Here is a 22244-nt window from a genome sequence, read left to right as displayed (position 1 = left end):
GAACTGTGGAGTATTTTGAAGTTTGATGGCTTAGGAATTAGAGTGAAGGATGTGTGTGTAATATAATGAGTGTGAAAGCCCACAGTCTGAGACCCATTAGGAAAGCTTCCTCTTCACCCTAGCTCTTCCAGAAACCAAATATGCAACATCTCCTGGGTCCATTCCTATCTCTGGTAAAATAAGGATTTGCCTGGGATCCTAAGACATTTTGCTCATACATCAGAAGAGGTAGTTTGTAGTTTGTAATCCAGAACCTTCAATGCTGTCATAGCAGCCAGTTATTTTTTATTCAAAAGTCTTTCTAATTAGTCTCGATAATACAATTCATCATTTCCTTAGTTAGAAAAAAACTTTTTTTAACCTGTCACATTATAAATTATAGTTCTGTCTAGATGCCATCTTTCAAATCCTTAATAACTGGACCATGCCTGGGGTTAAGGGTAGCCTAGCTCACAGAGTCGGACACGACTGAAGTGATTTAGCAGCAGCAGCAGCAGCTCCTGGCTGAAGGCTTTGGTTGATTAGGCCAGCCTTGCTATCCCCAGACGGAAACAAACCTGACATTGACACTGAGTGGCTCCTGGCCCACCTCTGCCTATTCATAGGTACCCTCTGGGGTGCGGACTCCTAGATATCCAGAAAGTTGCGTTAATTGCCTTTCGCATTCACAGAGCTTTTTAAGATCTGAATCTGGCTTTGTGGTTTATGGGCTTCTGTATGGTTTTAGCTGTTTGTTTTCATCCCCAGTTCAAATTTATTCCATTTTATCATTACCTGATAACTTAATGTCCTTTTTATTATCCATAGTTGGAGCTCAAGAACAGTTATTGTATGGAAACTGCCCCGTAGTTAGGCCTGTTTCTTTCCTAAATCTTTAAGATGCTAACAAAAGCTTTCCTACTAGCAGTCTATTAAATATCCTTAACAAAACACTTTAGAGAAAGATGGATAAAACCTCAGTATTTAGTGGCTTTAACAGTGGAAAACAGGATTGGAAAATCAGATAACTATGTGAAGTAAAGCCATGAATCGGCATACCGTATACTATAAGCTTCTCTAAGGAAGTGTATTGATAGGAATGAAAATTGGCATCATCTGAGTCTTTTCATAAATGCTTGTCATGGCCCATTTTCTTAGACTTGGGGGAGCCCTGCACAGCACCCTGTGTGGCCCACCAGCCTCTTCTCCTTTAAGAAACACTCTGCTTGAGTAAATTGTCCTAAAGAATGCAGTTTTCATTCCACTTGCCCTTAACTTCATAAATACTGAGAAAGTGTTTTGGCCTTCAGTTTCTAACCCAGGTCTTTCTTATTCTTTGTGACCCTCATGAGGCTCTCTGGTAGGAAGGGTAGAGATAATAGAAACAGCCCTGGAAGGAAAAATGGGCTGAGTCACTCCCACGTGCATCCATCTACCTAGTCTGTACACCAGCGACTTGTGTACCATCCCTTGGCCAGGCAGCGGGGGTCTTCACACGTGGGGAGCTCAGGCTTTCTCCAGAGGCCGTAGGAGACCAGCAAGCTGACAGTTGTGTTGGATATGAAGGGCTTGCTCAGAGCATACTCTTCTTGGGGAAGGGCTGCTCATACCGGTTTAAGTCAGGGGGGATTTATTTAAGACAAGAAGCTGAGCTGATCCTGTGAAGCAAAGGCCTATAGCTAGAACGACTTTTCTGTCTGTCCCAGGAGGTCCCTCATGTGAGGTTTGCCTTAAGGGGTTGAGAGACTTGGTCACAGAGCAGTGAGAACAAGGAGGAAGGCTGGAGTCCAATTGTGGAGTCATGCCAGCTCTGATGAGGAATTTTTTTTTTTATATTTGATAAAATATACATAACGTTTCATGACCATTTTAACCTTTTTAAGGGTGCAGTTCAGTGGCATTGAGTATATTTACATTGTTGTGTAACCATCAGCACTATTGGTCATCTTCCCAAAGTGAAACCTTGTACTGGTTAAACAGCAACTTCCCTTTCCCTCAGCCCCTGGTAACCACCGTCCTAGTTTCTGTCTTTATGAATTTGACTGCTCTAGGACCTCATATCAGTGGAATCATACAGTACTTGTCCTTTTGTGACTGACTTATTTCAGTTGGTCAGATGATAATGAATCTGCCTGCAATGCAGGAGACCCGGGTTCGATCCCTAGGACAGGAAGATCCCCCGCAGAAGGGAATGGCAACCCACTTCAGTATTCTTGGGGCTTCCCTGGTGGCTCAGATGGTAAAGAATCTGCCTGCAGTGTGGGAGAACTCTGCAATGCGGGAGACCTGGGTTCAGTCCCTGGGCCAGGAAGATTCTCTGGAGGAGGAAATGGCAACCCACTCCAGTGTTCTTGTTTGGAGAGTTCCATGGACAGAGGAGCCTGGCGGGCTACCATCCATGGTTTCACAAAGAGTGGGACAGGAATGAGCGACTATAACACTTTTACTATTTTAGTTAGCACGATGTCCTCAGGTTTCATCTGTGCTATAGCATGTGTCAGAATTTGCTTTTTTTCTTAAGGCTGAATAATATCCCATTGTTTGTGTGTTACATTTTGTTTTGTGAACAATGCTGCTTTGAACATGAACGTTTGAGTCCCTCCTTTCAAATTCTAAAGTAGAATTGCTGGGTCATATGGTAGTTCTTTGATCTTTTTGAGCATCTCCTAAGGAATTTGAATAGTAAAAGATGCTGGAGAGTTATTGGAGGATTTAGAGCGGGGCTTACCTGATCAGTGGAGAAGGAAATGGCAACCCATTCTAGTATTCTTGCCTGGAGAATTCCATGGACAGAGGAGCCTGGTGGGCTACAGTCCATGGGGTCATAAAGAGTCAGATACGACTGAGTGACTTTCACTTACCTGATCAAACTGTGATTTAGAAAGGCAACTTGGGTGGTGTGGCGCATGGGTGGGGGAGGAGGGGGCCTGGCAGAGGCGGTGGTGAAGACAACTTAGGAGATTGCTGCCTTCAGGGTGAGAAATGATGAAGGCTGAACTGGGGCAGTCCCAGTGGGGAAGGGTGGGAAGGGATGGAGCGGGAGTGATTAAGCTGATATAATCAAGGTGATACATTGTGTGGGGAGTTAGAGACGGACAGACCAAGGGTGAGAAACTGGATCAGTTGTGACTGTGGAATTTAGGGGGAGTAAAATGGTTTGTTTTTGTTTCTGGTCTTGTGGTGTGTGATGGTAGAAGAGATGTGGATGTGTACTGATATCTTAGAAACAGCCAAGTGGTAGAGATGATTGGTGGGCAGGCGGTTGATACTGTGGGTTGCTAATTTGGGTGTGGGGAGATGGTAAAGAGGGGCTTGCTTGATGGGTCAGGGGGTAAAGAATCTGCCTCCAATGTAGGAGACGTGGGTTCAGTTCCTGGGTTGGTAAGATCCCCCGGAGAAGGGAATGGCTCCCCACTCCAGTATTCTTGCTTGGAGAATTCCATGGACAGAGGAGCCCAGTGGGCTACAGTCAGTGGGGTTGCAAAGAGTCAGCCATGATTGAGCGACTAAGCATACACACAGAAGGTGGAGAACAGAGGGGCAGATGGCCATACAATTTGGCTGAATTTTAAAGTGTTGGGTGTTATTGGTGTAGCTCCAGAGTTTCATAGCTCCCATGGATCTTATTTCACATTCCTACCTGAGGCAGAAATACTTACATAGATCAATTTATAAAGCCAGAAATGATGGCCATTTCATTGGTTATAAAGATCAGGTTTTCTAGGGATTCTAATGAATCCAGAAGGATTTAAACTAAAGCGTGAGGCTGTTGGATTTGACTTATATTCTTTTTGCTCATCTACGTTTTCTGATTTCTTTTTTCCTCTAGTGAACTCGTGTTGCTTTTAATCATTAAGATGGTCATTTGAAATTTCAAAAGTCTGTTTTTTGTCTCAACTCTCTTACTAGACTGTGAGCTCGTGGGGAGTGTATGGGACAAGGAAGTACCATGATTATTCAGTGTTGTCCCTAGCACTTAACACAATGCCAGGGACCAACAGGGCTGAATAGCGTAAGTGGTGGTTGAACCGAATGGAATGGAAATTTAATCAGACTTTTCTCAAAGATGAGGTTGGTGCTATTTTGAAAGATCCAGGAAGGGAGTTTCAGGTTTTTTAAGTCACTTAGCCCATTATATTAGGTACTGAACCACGTCCTATAGACTTGGCCTCTCTTTTGCCTTTGTTTTGCTATCAGGATTTGCTGAGTCTTATTTTATTCATGCAATCTTGCCACATTGGCCTTGTTTTCTTAGTTAAATGTGTTTCTCATGTTATCCTTAAAAGCATTAGCAATGTCTTTGGGAGCCAAATAGCTCAATTCTGTTTCCTGTCCTTTGTTGATAGTATTGTGTTTTTAGAGGAATGGATCAAAGTGGCTTGAAGCCACAGTCATTATTTTGCCTTCTGGTCGGCTGGGAGGGAAGCACCCAACCCAGGGTGGCAGCTGTGAGAATGTGCACTGTTGAACAGCTCAGTCGTCAACCATAAATTTGCATACTTGTTTTCCTTTTGTGTTTGTCTGAATGCCTGCCGTGTGCCAGAGGCTGTGCACTGTGCCTTTGGGGAAATAAAGATGAATAAGGGTGACTCTTGACACCATGGAGCTGATTCTCCAGAAAAGGGGCTATAAAGCATACACGGCACAAGGAGGTTAATGAGGGGAACTCGAGTCAAATAACAGTGGTTACTATGGTAAGAAGAATCCCCGAAGGCTCTGCTTCTGATGTATATTATAATAGATGTATTTCAGACATCCTCATTTACAGTTACCAGAGCAGTAGATAACCTGCTTTCATTAAGTTTTCCTGCAAGTGGATTTTATGGCTATGCTTAAGAAATTCCTTTACCTTTTAAAATTTATTTATTATTTAATCATTTATTTATTTATTTTTGGCCATACTGGGACATTCGCAGGATCTTAGTTCCCCCACAAGGAATTGAACCTGGGCCATGGTAGTGAAAGTGTCATCAAGAGTCCCAACCACTGGACTGCCAGGAAATTTCCATTATTTATTATTTTTTTAAGTTGAATGGCTCAGATGGTAAAGAAACTGCCTGCAATGCAGGAGAACCGGTTCGATCCCTGGGTGGGAAGATCCCCTGGCTGATGGAATGGCAACCCTCTGTAGTATTCTTGCCTGGAGGAATCCTTGGACAGAGGAGCCTGGTTGATGACAGTCCATGGGGTTGCAAAGAGTCAGACATGACTGAAAACGACTAACACTTTTTTTCATAGTTGATTTATAATGTTGTGTTAATTTCTGGTGTGCAGATGATTCAGTTTTATATGTATTCTTTTTCAAATTCTTTTCCATTATGGTTTATTACAGGAATTGAATATAATTTCCTGTACCATACAGTAGGACCTTGTTGTTTATCTCTTTTATGTAATAGTAGCTTGTAGTCCAAGGTTTCTTCAAATTTAAAATTTTCTTCATAAATTAATGTTAATCTTTGTTAACCATTGCCCAGCTCAGCTCTGATTTGAGAATGTTCTTTCAGATTCTACAGTAAAACTGTTTCAACTTAAAAATACACATTTGTTCTCATCTGTGGCATTCTGAGGCTTTTGAGTAACGTGGGAGACCAACAGTTAATATATTTCAGCCTAAAATACATCTCTTATATAGTCATTAAATTACCGATTACTTTGGAATAACTTTTCAGTGTTGCTGTTTTGATGTCAATAGTACAATGGACATGCTCTTCATAAGGATCTACTGTCTGGTTTGGCCATGTCTCTGTGGGGCTGTTGGCTTGGGGAATGCTGGTCTTGACATCCCTAGGCATAGACAACATTAACGTGGTAGGTGACTTGTAATTTAAGGTTGGGGCTGGGTAGACTACTCATATATAAATGTTAGGTTATAGGTGGCATTTTAAGATGCTGTAGGATGTTTATGTTTCATTCTTTTGGATTTTGAGGGATTTTTGAAATGATGTTTTTCAGATTTTAAATGGTATTTTTATGCTGCAAAAGATGCTAGTAAATGAATTGATGTACACTGCAATATAGGTAGTAGGTTTTTGAGATGAGAGTAAGTGGGGGAAGGCATGGTTATGATCATGTATTTTGTTTTTCTTGGGTGGACAAACAGGTGAAAAGAGTTTGTGCAGCCATGGAGTCACCTGTTATCAGTTGGTGAGCTTCTGGCTGGGCTAAACCAGTGCCCTTAGGTGGAGGTCCTGCCTCCAGGTTCCCCAGTGGTCCTCCAAAGGCTCCGCCAGCCATTGTATTTTGTGGATTGCTTTCTCCAAGGTTGGAGAAAGAGATTGGTTTCACATAATATTGAAGCTCGAACAGGGGTTTAATACTTATATTGGGCACAGTACTTAGTGTTCAAGTCAGTCAAGGATCTTGATTGGGTGCAATGCAGAAAGGATGGAGGAACTCACAGAATTGCGGAAAGGTCAGAGGACCAGGAAGGATACAGGCTTAGAAGGTAGGCAGGAACCTCCGAAAGACTGGGGGACTAGGCAGCGGGATCCACAGCAGAAGCCAGGGCACGGGAACCACCTGGTATTCATGCTGCTGCTGTCATGCCGTGAGTAATGAGTATAACCACCAGCTGTCATCATGTCCCGAGACTCCTGGTCATAGGAGGATGTGACTGGCTGTGCATAAGCCATGTTCCGCCTTCCCAGGTCGCTCAGTGGGTAGAGTCTGCCTGCAATGCAGGAGATGTAGGAAACTGGTTTGATCCCTGGATCAGGAAGCTCCTCTGGGGGAGGGCATGGCAATCCACTCAAGTATTCTTGCCTGGAGAATCTCATGGACAGAGGAGCCTGGCGGGCTACAGTCCATAGGATTTCAAAGAGTTGGACACGACTGAAGTGACTTAGCACGCATGCACGCATGCAGGCTATGTTCTTTGGGGGTGGAGAAAGCATGTCTATCTCCTTCGAATTCTGTAGTGAGAATTGGGTATTACTTCTCACTAGTTACTTGTCATAAGGTAACTTGGACTCCCTGAAAGGAGGAAAAAATGTAAAAGTGTGATAGTTGCTCAGTTGTGTCTGGCTGTTTGCAACCCCATGGACTGAAGAATAGACCCCATGGACTAGCCCACTGGGCTCCTCTGTCTGTGTCCTGGAGAATCCAGGCAAGAATACTGGAGTGAGTTGCCATACCCTTCTCCAGGGGATCTTCTTGACCCAGAGATTGAACCTGGGTCTCCTGTATTGCAGGCGGATTCTTTACTGGAATAGGATTGTATGTAAGATAGTGTCTCCATTTAAAAAAGGCAGATGTCTCCTCTGGCTTCTCTTGTGGTTGCCCAGCACTCACACATGCATTTCTTTCCGTACTTCAGCTTGAGAAAATAAAGTGCTTCAGCTAGCATCATGCAGCTCTTCCCTGTGTGGCTGAAAACATAGCTGCCCCTCCACAGATCTCCACAGAGATCTATCAAGAAGATCTCTTTTGTCCGTTGTCTTGTGGTCCCATCTAAAGTGGAGTGTAGGGGATGATGGCTTTGTCATGTTTTAACAGTTCTTGTTTTTAGTTTGTTTTATGAGTTGGAGGTCTTGGTGTTGATTGTCTTAAGGATTAAGCACTTGTCACTGTCAACCAGACTCCCTTAAAAATGTTATTGGCTTTCAAGGTTTACTGCTTCCATGGACTAATAAAAAACAGTACGTGTGTGCTAAGTCGCTTCAGTCTTGTCTTCTTTGCGACCCCCTGGACTGTAGCCCGCCAGGGGATCTTCCCGACCCAGGGATCAAACCCCTGTCTGTTACATTTCCTGCATTAGCAGGCAGGTTCTTTACCGCTCGTGCCACCTGGGAAGCCCTAATGAAAATCAGACATACTACCAACCCCTAAGGTTTTGAACCTAGAACCCAATCTGAGAACTTGTCTCTGGGCAGTTGGACCTGGCCTTAGCGCTTGGTGAATGGAATCCACCTGGGAATAGTTAAGAAGCTTAAGAAGCAGTGGCGTGGGTGATAATTCCCCTGCGTTCCATCTTCACGGTAGATGTGCTATCCTGTTCTCTGGCTGTAGAGATGAAACAGTTGGTTCTAGGGATAGAGGACTTCTCTGCATCTCCTGCCTCCAGGCAGAGTGACTCCTCTTAGAATCATATGTTCTCCCCTCTGGCTTTTGGACAGGCTAGTTGTACAGCTTTCTTGTAGATCTTCAATGAGTAGCCCACACATACTCTAGCATCGGATTTTTTTCTCACATTCTCAGAAGTTGCAAGCACAGGGTCCATGTTTTAAGGCACAACAGGCTATGGTTTAATCACCTGTTTCTCTGTTAAATATCAACGATGATCTTTCCAGTCCAAATTAGTAAGTAGGGCCTTATGCCTCCACCCTTGCGGCCTTGGCTTAACTGGTTCGTGCTCTTTAGTGTGTTATTTACAACATTCTTTTTCCTTGTGCCACCTTCTTTTATTGGGTAAAATGCTTTCTGTCGCAAATAATAGAAAATCCTACTTAAACAATAAGAATTAGTTGGCCTCTGTGACTGAAAACTTGCGAGCTGTGTGGCAGGCTTCAGGTGCAGATCTTTCCAGAGGTTTGTGACGTCACTGGGTTATTTTCTTTCCCTGCCCCTCCTCCGTGTCCTGTTTTCCTTCTCAGACTAGCTCCCTCATCAGAGCAGACCCCATGGACTGTAGCCCGCCAGGCTCCTCTGTCCATGGGATTTCCCAGACAATAATCCTGGAGTGGGTTGCCATTTTCTTCTCCAGGGGAATCTTCCTGACCCAGGGATCGAACCCGGGTCTTCTGCATTGCAAGGCAGCCTCTTCACCATCTGAGCGACCAGGGAAGCTCCAAAACCAGTCATGGTCGCAGCAATTCCTAGTACCACATCTGTAAATCATGCCACCCAGAGGTAGATGGAACCTTTGTCCTAATACTCCAAGCCGAAGCTTCAGGCTGTTAAACGACCAGCGCTGAATCAGCTCTCGTGGCTGGGAGATGGAGACGTGTTCATTGTCACAGTCTAGATCACACGCTCTATTCCTGGACATGAGATAAAAGTGGCTTCCTTGGAACAACGGGGATTCCCCTGGGGGGGTCTTGGGAAGGGTGCAGGTGCTGAGCTTGTATGCATCAAACACAGTGTCCTCGGTGCTCTCCGTGTGTTCCCACGTGGATTCTTCTGATAGTTTATGGAAACCCTGAGTTAGCAAGTGATTCTGAAATTTGTTTCTGTAGTCAGTGTTGTTCTTTCAGAGAAGAAACAACTCAGTTTCTTTTGGCTGAACGAAATACACGGGCTAAGTTTGTTGAGATGTCAGAGTGACCCAACCAGGCCTGGAGATGGTAGTCAGGGAAATCAGTCTATTTGTGTGAAGATAGGAAGTATCTCTGTGTCATTTTATCAGGGTTCCAGTTTCACCAGAGTGAGAATGTGGGGGAGAGTATCACTGTTTGCTCCCCCAGAGAACCTGGATGCTTAAAAAAAAAAAAAAAACTGGTATGAAACAAAACTGTGCTGGCTAGACTTAAATGGATGTTGGTATCACCTTTTCAGTTGGTTTACTTTATTGTGGTATTTTGATTTGTGAAAGTTGTGTTTTCAGAGTTTTTCCCTTTTACCCACTGCCTATAACAGCATTTGTTTTACCCTCTTCCGCCCTTGCCCTTTGGATTGATTAGAAAGTTGGGAAAGAAGTGTAAAAATTAGAACCCATACTCTCGCTTGAAACTCATATTTGAAACGATGGTGAAGCAGGTTTAATTACAGAGAAAGATTGGCTGCTTAATTACTGTTACCTGCCACGAAGCTGTTGTCTTTCTGTAGCTGCTTCCATAAATAGACTTTATATACAGGAATCTACCCTAGGGCAAAGAGTTCCCATTCGGCTCTTAATTCAAATTGTTGGGTTGAGGTGGTTATTTTTGAAACTCTTCTCAGGTTGACTTTTCCCTTAATCCCTAAGCCTTCTTCCTTCATCTGCCAAATTACATGTAATGTATCGCTGCTAGATTGCTTTTGGCATTTCTCAAGTCTGAGAACTTGAAATTTGATTGAAATGTTAATTTATTGCGACAGTTTGGGCACTCATGTTCCTATTCCTGAACAAGTCTCCAAGGACGTGGTGTGGGCCCAGGCCTGTCTCTGGCTTCTGTGCATCTCTCGAGCATGGCAGGTCTCCTTCCTCCACCTGGTTTATTTTGAAAGAATCTGGCCTAGTTCAAGGTATGTGAAACCATTCTTGGTGCGACTGTTGTTGGGTTTTAGCAATACCTGGGGCTGTTTATTCCAGGTGTAGTTGGCATGATATTTAAAAAGATTAACAAAGAAGTTAACTTTGGTTTTCTTCTTATGATTATTAAATAGTTGCTTATTGGTTGCTTTTGTTTATTGGAGAGCCTTGCTGCTGGTTCTTAGTCTCTTTTTTGGCTTTTCAGTACACACTTAAAGTTTCTTTTTTAATGTTGTTGTTTTTCAGTCACTCAGTCATGTCTGGCTTTTTGCAACCCCATGGACTGCAGCACTCCAGGCTTCCCTGTCCTTCACCATCTCCCGGAGCTTACTCAAACTTATGTCCATCGAGTTGGTGATGCCATCCAATCACCTTGTCCTCTGTTGTCCCCTTCTCCTCCAGGCTTCAGTCTTTCCCAGCATCAGGGTCTTTTCCAGTGAGTCAGCTCTTTGTATCAGGTGGTCAAAGTGGTGGAGCTTTAGCCTTCAGCATCAGTCCTTCCAGTGATTTTTCAGAGTTGATTTCCTTTAGGATTAACTGGTTTGATCTCCTTATTGTCCAAGGGACTCTCAAGAGTCTTCTCCAACACCACAGTTCAAAAGCATCAATTCTTCAGTGCTCAGCCTTCTTTATGGTCTAACTCTCACATCCATACATGACTGTTGGAAGAACCAAAGCTTGGACTAGATGGACCTTTGTTGGCAAAGTAATGTCTCTTTGCTCTTCTAGCAGTGTGTCTGTTGGAATGAGCATTAAGAATACTGAGGTCACTCTTGGCAGGTTATATTATATAGGCAACCTCTGTTTTTCAAGTGGGGTGTATTCTTTTCTATATCAGTCAGTGTTGACTCCTGGAATGAAATTTCTCCCCATAGGTATAGTATTATAAGTGGTGATTTTGTTCTTTTAACACATAAATGTAACCCAGTCCTAACTAAACATAAGCAAAATCTCTTAACCTTTCTGAGCTTCCTTATCTTCAAATGGGTGTAATGATAACAATTTACCTCATAGAATTGTGAGGATTAAATTAACTGATGCACAGAAATTTCTTGAGATAGCATCTGGTATGCATCAAGTACTCCGTAAATGTTAACATCATTTTAAACACATTATTTTTGGGAAAATGGCATTTTGCATTTCATCATGGAATACTGGGTGATGCCTCTTGGGGCAGTAGGTTTCTGTGGGTTCAGGTCTGGCATTGGTAGGCAAGGGCTGGTAGAAAGGGGTGGGTTGGGGTCTCTTGCCGGTGTTTTGCAACTTCTGGTTGGGGAGAGGCGATGATCTAAAAAGAAGGAAACAGTAATCCTGGCTACCTAGTGGCTCTTTCAGTAGATGGACTTTGCTTGGGGTGATGATGACTGGGAGGGAGGTTCATCTGTGGTGGCAGGTTGGCAGTTGGGACTTCCAGCAGCTTGGCAGTGACTGCAGCCTCCCCCTGCCGCCGGCCCCCCACCACCCCGGCTTCTGACATAGGTTGTAGGGAAGGAGAGGTTACAACATTGGTGAGGCAAGTGAGGACCATTTGGAACTAGCAGTGTGTCAGTTCTCCATTGGTGCCAAGAACCCATTGAACTAATCTTGCTCATTTAAATCGTCCCTTTATCTTTCTTTCCTGCAGCAAGAGACTATGGCCAAGATGGAGGTGAAAACGTCACTGCTGGACAATATGATTGGAGTTGGAGATATGGTTCTTTTAGAACCTCTCAATGAGGACACCGTCATCGACAACCTCAAGAAGCGCTTTGACCACAATGAGATATATGTGAGTGTACACCGAAGGTCATCTGGGGAGTTTGGACTTTGCATTTTATGGTGCAGAGCGGGCTTCTCTTCCTCAGACTCTTCTTGTTTCTGTGTGTTTATTGGAGTCCAGAGGTATTTGTTGACACCCTCAGGAAGAAGTTTGTGTTTGCTTACTTGGTGCGTGAGTAATGTTGATGAGAGTTGCGTGAGTCTCTTCCCACACATGGTGTCTGCTGACCGGGCAGAGTGTTGCGCTGTATGTTGATGGTATTCAGAATCAAGTGGAAGACTCTGTTCTGCCCTCTGAGGGGCATATGCTCAGGAGGAAGTTTGAAATCCAGAAGTGTCTTGGATACCTACATAAGATTAATAGTCTAACCTTTGAGAAGCCACTTACTGAAATGCAAGGCAGTCAACTGTCAAAAGAGAGAGAAACCTTCTTGACATTTGTAGTTAGTAGAGACAGGAGCAAATTACCAGCTATGAATATGTGTTTGGTCCCTGGAGGTTTGGGAATAGTCATGTTCTGCTATACAAGAGTATCATGTAGGCACAAGAATGAAAACATAGAAATATATACAGTGATAGAAATTTTATGCTGTAAAAATTCTCTATGAAGGATTTCAGAGTGTTATGCTGTCGAGTTTTTTTTAAATATATTTAAAATATGAATGACAAATGCTTTTATGTGCAGCTTTTTGGGAATTTGCAGAAAGCACAGAAATTTACATCTGCTCAGATAGAGACATGGTGTTAACTAAACCAAGGAAATGGGGCAGTGATGCCCTGTACCAGCAGCTGAGAAGGAAACCAATGGATTGGGTAGAAGTAGTTTTGGTAGATCCTGCATCACCTTTGGGTTCTATTTCTTCCATTTTATAGTGTATCTGTGTCTAGATATGAATTGGTTTATTGAGACATGCCACATGTTTTCCTATTAGTGTGCAAACAATAGGAAGAAATATAAATAAATAAAAGGAGAGAACATAACTGATTTGTAACTTTTGTTGAACTAATATATTTTAAAAATCATATGCAAAGCTATATTTTATGTTTCATACAGCTTTCCTTTTCAGGTAGGCAATCATGTTTCAAGGAAAACTTTGGATTATTAATTTCTTAATGAAATAGGAGTCACCATCTGGGAATTGAACTTTTCATCTTTCTTGAGTTGATTGTTAGAGATAGGGGTAGGTTGACAGTAACAACAATGAGATATGTGGGTACTGCTTTGGAATATTAATTGGGTAACTGGCTACTAACCTAAGTTCAGAGATGCAGTTATGTAAACTGCTGATGCAGGTGGACGGGTGTAAAATGCTGTTGCTGTAGAACAGGGGGAAGGTGTGGTTTGGTTGGGCACTGAGGCCCCGGGTCACCTTTCCTCAGGCTGTAGCAGTTCAGCTTTCAGGTGGGAAAACTGCACGGCTCTGCAGCTTTTATTGAAAGTGTGGTCTGATAGCAAATAAAAGACAGACTTTAAACATTGGTCTTTCAGGTGGAGATAGGAGAAATCAGTTATATCTCAACCTACGGCGGCCGATCATTTTTCTTTTTGGCTCTGAGAAGCAGGATTCCCTTTCAGATGAATTGAGAATAGGATGGAGAATAGAACATTACACGCATTCAAATACCTGATTTGTTGTGCCCACTAAAAATAAAACAATCCTCTTTTAAACAAAATGCCAAGTGTTAACATTCATGAGTCTTTAGCAGACGAAATGTCTGGGTTTCAGCCGTACATAATTTTATTTTCTGACTATTTTAGGAATGTTCTTTCTGGTATAAAACAAAAGCAGAAAATTGCTTTCTGTTTCCAGATATTCATATAATTAATGTTTTCCATGATACTTTGGACCTATCATTTCCATGATGTGTGTGCCTTCATTTTGTAACTTTAAACTCACATCATATTGGAGGTTTCAGTTCAGTTCAGTTCAGTCGCTCAGTTGTGTACGACTCTTTGCGACCCCGTGAACCACAGCATGCTGGGCCTCCCTGCCCATCACCAACTCCCGGAGTCCACTCAAACCCATGTCCATTGAGTAGGTGATGCCATCCAACCGTCTCATCCTCTGTCGTACCCTTCTTCTATTGCCCTCAATCTGCCAGCATCAGGGTCTTTACAAATGAGTCAGCTCTTCGCATCAGGTGGCCGAAGTATTGGAGTTTCAGCTTCAACATCAGTCCTTCCAGTGAACACCCAGGACTGATCTCCTTTTGGATGGACTGGTTGGATCTCCTTGTAGTCCAAGGGACTCTCAAGAATCTTCTCCAACACTAGACATTCTCTGTTTTAAGTGAAAAAGAAAAACAAAAAAAAGCTTATAGGGTAATGTGTGTTGTATGACTTTTTAAGATGGGGGTATATGATATGTACATATGTTTGTATATTTGTATGAATAAAAAGGCACGCTAACTTTCAGTTCAATTCAGTTGCTCAGTTGTGTCTGACTCTGCAACCCCATCGACTGCAGCATGCCAGGCTTCCCTGTCCATTACCAACTCCTGGAGCCTTCTCAAACTCATGTCCATTGTGTCAGTGATGCCATCCCATCATCTCACCCTCTGTCGTCCCCTTCTCCTCCTGCCTTCAGTCTTTGCCAGCATTAGGGTCTTTTCCAGTGAGTCAGTTCTTCGCATCAGGTGGCCAAAGTTTCGGAGTTTCAGCTTCAGCATCAGTCCTTCTAATGAATATTCAGGACTGATTTCCTTTAGGATTGACTGGTTTGATCTCCTTGCAGTCTAAGGGACTCTCAAGAGTCTTCTCCAACACCACAGTTCAAAAGCATCAATTCTTCGGCACTCAGCTTTCTTTATAGTCCAACTTTCTCATCCATACATGACTACTAGAGAAACCATAGCTTTGACTAGACAGACCTTTGTTGGTAAAGTAATTTCTCTGCTTTTTAACATGCTGTCTAGATTGGTCATAACTTTCCTTCCAAGGAGTAAGCGTGTTTTAATTTTATGGCTGCAAACACCATCTGCAGTGATTTTGAAGCCCAAAAAATAAAGTCTGCCACTGTTTCCACTGTTTCTCGATCTATTTGATTTGAAGTGATGTGACCAGATGCCATGATCTTTGTTTTCTGAATGTTGAGCTTTAAGCCAGCTTTTTCACTCTCCTCTTTCACTTTCATCAAGAGGCTCTATAGTTCTTCTTCACTTTCTGCTGTAAGGATGGTGTCATCTGCATATCTGAGGTTATTGATATTTCTCCTGGCAATCTTGATTCCAGCTTGTGCTTCATCCAGCCCAGTGTTTCTCATGATATACTCTTCATATAAGTTAAATAAGCAGGGTGACAATATACAGGAGTCTCGATGTACTCCTTTCCTGATTTGGAACCAATCTGTTATTCCATGTCCAGTTCTAACTGTTGCTTCTTGACCTGCATACAGACTTCTTTGTATATTTGTATGAATAAAGAGAAAGGCATGCTAACTTTAGTGCCATGCTAACTTTAGTGTGGGTGGGTTTAGGCATGCTGATTTTAGTTGGGGGAGGGGATGGGATACGGGGACAGGGAAAAGTTATTACTGTTTTAGACCTCTGTATTATAGGATTTGTTAAGTCAAGCATGTTTTGTAATTAACAAAAAATACAGGACAATAAGTTTGATCATTCCACCTCTGTAACCCCACAAATTGTATATACCACCCTTGGGAAATCTGTTTCTTGGCCTTTATTCTGATAATATTTCTGCTTTGCTTTTGTTCATGGTTTTGCTACAAAATGATTTCGCCTGGTATCAAAGGCCAAGTTAATAACATGTGGTATTTCACTATCTTGCATTTCATTTTGTTTTTTAATCCTTTCCCAGAAAGATGCAGGTTTGTTTTTTTTTTTTTTTTTGAAGTCCCTGTTGTAGTCTCCTGGCTTTATTTCATTCTGTAAAATGTGTGATGGTCTTGGGTGATCCATCATGCAAACATATTGAACAGTCATTTGTTTGTTCATGCTGTGGTTGATAAGGGGGCCAGTGAATGGAGAGCTGTGTGGCTCAGACTTCAGAACTCTGGCTCTGCTCAGAGCTCTTGCAGCTCTAGATCAGAGGACGTGCTCCTGCCGTCCACCTTCCTCCTGCCACCACCCTATCTTCAGGTAAGAAATAGTCCCTTCCTTCACAGAGTGCTCACAGGATCACCTCTCTAGAGCATTTATAATCCCTAGGGATCCTGTCAGGTAAACCTGGAACTCTGGGTAGGCCATTGAGTCACACATACTCTTCAATCCAAGTCACCACTGGTGACTGTGGCCAGGTGACCAGAAGGAGCTGAATGGCTTAAGAAAATGTTTACTCTGAGGTTTGGGGAAGGGTCAGCTTTTTCCAAAGTAGATGGGTTAACAGACTGTGAGCAGGGCTGGTGGGGGAGGGAAAGGGTGGAAGAAATTGAGAGAATAGCATGGAAACATATACATTACCATATGTAAAATTAGATAGCCATTGGAAATTTGCTGTATGATCCGGGGAGCTCAAATCTAGTGCTCTGTGACAACCTAGAGGGTTGGGAGGCGGAAGGGAGGTTCAGGAGGGAGAGGACATAGGTATACCTATGGCTGATTCATGTTGTTAGATGGCAGAAACCAACACAATATTTTAAAGTAATTATCCTCCAATTAAAAATAAATTTAAATTAAAGAAAAAACAACAACAGAATAGGTGGATTGTGTGTAAGTAGGTTAAATAGTCTACTGAATACATCTCTCGATGTGTTAGAAAGAGGGAGGAGGAGTTGATGTTGACTAGACCCTCTGCTGTCAGCCCCTCACGGGCTTGGTGCGTGCGTGAGAGTCACTCAGTCGTGTCGGAGTCTTTGCGAGCCCATGGAGTATACAGTCCGTGGAATTCTTCAGGCACGAAGACTGGAGTGCATAGCCTTTCCCTTCTCCATAGGATCTTCCCAACCCAGGGATCTGGGTCTCCCGCATTGCCGATGGTTTCTTCACCAGTTGCGCCACAAGGGAAGCCCCACAGGCTTGGTAGGGAATTCTCTAGTGAAGTGGCTTTATTGGTTGGTGTTGTTACCAGGCTGAGGGACACGCCCTGTGAGAAGCATTTATTATTGAAATTCTAAACTTGAAGTGCACCCAGAGGCACAATTCTTAAGCTTTTTCTCCTGGCAGGGCAGAGTAAACAGGGGCCCCAGGGGAGGAGGGTGTAGTTGAAGTCCATCAACTTGAGGGAAATTGTGTTGAAATCTTTGCTCCTGAAGTCGTCTCGTTTTCTTTTATTCTTTGATGCATATGGTTTTTTTTTTTAATCTGCTATGCTTCTTGCAGCCCTCCTTTGCATAAGAAGTGTTTTTGGTGCCCACAGGCACTTTGAGTTTGTTTTCTATCTGAATGGTCAGGATGGGGATCATCTAGCTGTCGAAGTCTGAATTAGTCCAGTTTTAGGATCTCATGTTCAACGAATTGTAGCTGTAAAAGGATTGCTTTGAAAGTCTTGATAAAAGTTGTCTTGATCTTTAGAAGCTGGTACTAGAATTAGGATCCTCATAAAAGTAGGATCTGGTATTTTATGAAAGATATTAATCCATGCTTCAGGATTATCTGTTCTTTGCTTTGAGCTGGGTTCACACACTGATTTTAAAAGGCTGGAATTGGCTTATCACTCTGTCTGTAGTTGGGCAGAGTCTCTCAATCTGAGACAGTTCCAGATGTTGACGTGGTCCTCGTGGGAAAACTGTTCCCCTGGAGATGGATGAGGAGGATCAGGTAAGAATGAGGGAATGTTGGTCCGATGGGGTGATGGGTGGAATCAGAGACTATTTCCTTTGATTCTTCACTCTTGGCAGAGTATGGTGCGGGCTGGGCCCAGCTGCGGGGCAAGCTGGTGCTCCAGCGGTCGCTGTGGGGTCAGTCAGTGGTGGGAAATGCTGGCTGTGACATTCCTGAGCCCTGCTCTGCTGTATTCTTTTCTGTCCTTTGTCAGACCGTCTTCCGGCGCCCTGCCCCCACCCTCAGCCAGATGGGATAGTGGCAGGATTTCAGGTGGACTGGTAATGCAGGAGACCCAGCCAGACGTGATGCTGTTTTTAGGGTGACTGGTCAGGACTGTGGTTCTGTTCAGGAAAAGGAAAGGTGCAATTTAGGCAAGAACAAGGCCCAGGGAAAATTTGGAAACTAAAGAACCAAGGTGTCCATTCTCTGCCAGGAAGTATTTTTGATACTGACAAGTAGATTTAGTTTGTTTTCTACCTGATTGTCAGGTGGGGATCATCTAGATAGAGAGGTTTTAATTAGTCCAATTTTAGGATCTTAAGTCAAACTAATTGTAGAAAAGACTGCTTTCAAAGTCTAGTAAAAAATGTCTTAACTTTTAGAAGTCAATAGTAAAATTAGGATCCCTGTAAGGATGAGATTCAGTGCTCTTATGAAAGATATTTAAATGTAAGTATATTTGGTTTAAAATATTGCAAAGCAAGTGAAAATAATCCTAGTTAACATTTATATCTTTATTTGAAGTGTCAAAGTCACTTTTCATTTATGCACATGAAATTTCCTACCTCCTGAGGGTAACGTTTATTCCTGAGAATTTGGTATAAATGGTGTACTGGTTTTCTCTTGCTGCAAAATCAGTTCAGTTCAGTTCATTCGCTCAGTTGTGTCTGACTCTTTGTGACCCCATGAATCACAGCACACCAGGCCTCCCTGTCCATCACCAACTCCCGGAGTTCACTCAAACTCATGTCCACAGAGTCGGTGATGCCATCCAGCCATCTCATCCTCTGTTGTCCCCTTCTCCTCCTGCCCCCAGTCCCTCCCAGCATCAGAGTCTTTTCCAGTGAGTCAACTCTTCGCATGAGGTGGCCATAGTATTGGAGTTTCAACTTTAGCATCAGTCCTTCCAATGAACACCCAGGACTGATCTCCTTTAGGATGGACTGGTTGGATCTCCTTGCAGTCCAAGGGACTCTCAAGAGTCTTTTCCAATACCACAGTTCAAAAGCATCAATTCTTCGGCGCTCAGCTTTCTTCACAGTCCAGCTCTCACATCCATACATGACCACGGGAAAAACCATAGCCTTGACTAGACGGACCTTTGTTGGCCAAGTAATACCTCTGCTTTTTAATATGCTATCTAGGTTGGTCATGACTTTCCTTCCAAGGAGTAAGTGTCTTTTAATTTCATGGCTGCAGTCACCATCTGCAGTGATTTTGGAGCCCCCTAAAATAAAGTCAGCCACTGTTTCCACTGTTTCTCCATCTATTTCCTGTGAAGTGATGGGCTCAGATGCCATGATCTTAGTTTTCTGAATGTTGAGCTTTAAGCCAACCTTCTCACTCTCCTCTTTCACTTTCATCAAGAGGCTTTTTACTTCTTCACTTTCTGCCATAAGGGTGGTGTCATGCTGCAGAATAGATTGCCTCTAATTTGGTGACCTAAAATAATGTACATTTATTATCTGACTGTCTTTGTGGGACGGCTTAGCTGGGTCCTCTACTCGGGGCCTCAGAAGGCTGCCATCAAGGTTTCAGCCAGGACTACAGTCTCATTGGAGGCTCCTCCCTTTTCTGGGCCCACAGGTTTGTTGGCAGAGTTCAGATGTCCACTTAGTGCTATTCCTGCTACCTAGACGCTCTCCAGCTTTTTTTTTTCCCTTTAAACAGCCATGAAAAAAATTACAAAAATAACAAATGCTTCTGGGAAAACAAACAAACAAAAAGCAGGTAGTAGAGGGATACGTAACATAAAAATGTAGTTTTCTTATTTCAGTACCCTAGTCCCATTTCTAGAAGAAATGCTAGTTAGGTAGGTCATCTTCCAGATCATATAAGTTAGGTAGGTCATCTTCCAGATCATAAAAGTTTGATTTAAGATGAAAATTTTTTGTTTTGTTTTGTTTTAAAGTTGGAAGTAGGAGGTTCTCCTTCATCTAAATGACTCAGTCTTTCCCAGAGAACCCAGACCCAGCAAATTTGTGTGAAACAAGAATCTTCTTTAATGCCACCTCCCAACCAAATAGGGAAAGAAGGAGGGACTCCTGAGCTGGTGGAGTGAAATGTCTAGACTTCACTGTTTGTGAGGGGTTCATAGTGAGCATACTTTCCCTGCTTGGCTAGCTGAAAGGTAGATTGTTAAGGAAACATGAAGAACAAATAATGTGTTTTCAGGAGTGTAGCTTTGGTGTTTGGAATGGAGTCATAGCATTAGGAAGCTAGATAAAGATGGTGAAAAACAGCAGATCATGAGGCTGTTGTGTCTACTTTCTGAGCACAGTCTAACTCTTGGACTGTTTTATAATGCTTTTCAAAACAATTATTTTTTGGTAAAAGCTTGCCAGTTTCAACCTGTCCAAGCTCTCTTAAAACCTTTGGTGATTGGAAAAATTTTTCCTCTTTAAACTTGCAAAATGGACCCATGTTTATCTGTTATTTGCCAAGCCTAGAGAGTTGTTTCATCATGAAGGCACATCTAGCACTTAATATATTTGTTTGATATTTATAATCTTTTAATGTAAATGTTCTGATTGAAGTCATACCTGAAGTTCGATTTGGAGGGAAAGTAAGGCCTCTCTGGTGGCTCAGCGATAAAGAATATGACTGCAGTACAGGAGACGAAGGTTTGAATCCTGGGTCAGGAAGATCTTCTGGAGAAGGAAATGGCAACCCGCTCCAGTATTCTTGGGATTCCCTGGTGGTTACAATGGTAAAGAATCTGCCTGCAATGCAGAAAACGAAGGTTCAATCCCTGGGTTGGGAAGATCCCCTGGAGAAGGAAATGGCAACCCACTCCAGTATTCTTGCCTAGAGAAGCCCATGGACAGAGGAGCCTGGCAGGCTCCATGGCGTTGCAAAGAGTCCAGTGTGGACTGAGGAACTAACACTTTCACTTTCAATTTCCAGTATCCTTGCCTGGGAAATCCCATGGACAGAGGAGCCTGGCAGGTTGGAAAGAGTCAGGCACGACTGAGTGACTAACAGAGTGTTTAAGTTTTACTAGAGTCTTATGCACTGTATATTTTAAAACTATCTTCATTTTATATATGAAGAAAGAGGCTCAGCAAGACTTAAGTAACCTGACCAGGATCACAGCTGTAAGAGATAGCATAGGGATTCACACCCAGAAAGTCTGGATATGTAGTTCTTATTAACAGTCCTACTGACTTTACAGTTACCATGCAAATCAGTGATACCACTAATAGGGAAGGATTCTTAGCCCAGAGTGCTGTTCAACATAATTGAATATGATACTGAAGAATGTGTGGGTTTGGAGCAAGGCGGTCTCAACAACCCAGACAGATAATGGAAGTGATAATTAGTATTCCTGCCATGTGTTGAGTGAGCATCCAAGGGTGCAGTGACATGAACTAGTGTGGCAGGGAACAAGTATGTTTAGTTCTAAACTAGATGTTCCCTAGTCAAAGAAAAGTGACAGCAACCTTTAGGATGGTGTTTTTATCTCTGGAAGATGGGAGAAGATCTTGGGAGGAGATTGTTTTTCATCCTGTTCACTGGACAGCTGCATGTGGTCCTTTACCTTTGAGAGCATAGAGTAGGGTAACTTCCTCCCTGGTGGTCCACTGGTTAAGATTCTGTGCTTTCACTGCATGATCTTAAAAAAAGAAGATGAAGCACAGAGTCGAGGAAACAATTCAGCATGGGAGACGTGTGCCCAGTTCGTGGCTGAGTCGGCCCTCCCTTCCATATATGTGTTTATTTCTGCTCTTACATCTATAGTACAGATAGGTATTAATGATAGTCCTAATTTCTAAGGAGAGGCTCTTTTGTTCATTCAACTCTGTTGTGGAGGGGTGGAGGGTAAGACACAATGTGGCATATCGGGAAAGGCATGGGCTGACAGACCAAGGTTGTATCTTGGCCACTGACAACCACTGTGACCATTGAAGTAAGTGATGGTCAGTTCTTTCATCTGTAATATAGGTGTCTCGATGCTTATCTTGTTGTGTTGGACATTAAGAGGCATTTTAGCCCAGTGCTTGACACATAGTTGGAGTGGAGTACCTAGTTGAAGTCGTAACCATCAGAAAATCTTAGAAACCCAGAATGACTTCAGTCCAAGATTTTGGACCCTGGGATTTTCTTATAAGTAGAGTATTTCTCTCTCTCTCCCTGCTTCTCTGACTCTTTCTTTGTCTCTCCACACTCCCTTTTTCCCCTTGCCCCTCCTTCTTTGGTATTGATCATACAGATCTCATTTTTGTTGGATTGTTGTTGTTGTTGTTTAGTCTCTAAGTCGTGTCCAACTCTTGTGGCCCCATGGACTGCAGCCTGCCAGGCTCCTCTGTCTATGGGATCTCCCCAGGCAAGAATACTGGGGTGGGTTGCCATTTCCTTCTCCAAGGGCTCTTCCTGACCCAGAGATAGAACCTGAGTC

General features: G+C 43.0%; 1 protein-coding gene across 4 annotated transcripts in view; it reads left to right on the top strand.

Annotated features, from left to right (window-relative positions):
- The window catches only part of MYO1B (myosin IB), a 196940-nt gene that overhangs the window by 24044 nt on the left and 150652 nt on the right, over nucleotides 1-22244 (top strand). For all 4 annotated transcript variants that reach the window (XM_088828730.1, XM_088828728.1, XM_088828734.1 and 1 more), the window contains exon 2: nucleotides 11772-11915. In XM_088828730.1, coding sequence (XP_088684856.1) covers nucleotides 11781-11915 — 135 coding nt within the window. In that variant the 5' untranslated portion in view covers nucleotides 11772-11780. The remainder of the gene's footprint in view (nucleotides 1-11771; nucleotides 11916-22244) is intronic.

Source organism: Moschus berezovskii, chromosome 2 (genome assembly GCF_049115385.1).
Source record: "Moschus berezovskii isolate FMDL1 chromosome 2, NW_MosBer_1.0, whole genome shotgun sequence".
In the NCBI taxonomy this organism is placed as follows: Eukaryota; Metazoa; Chordata; class Mammalia; order Artiodactyla; family Moschidae; genus Moschus; species Moschus berezovskii.
The sequence above is the reverse complement of the archived record's forward strand: the minus strand, read 5'-3'. Positions and strand labels throughout refer to the sequence as shown.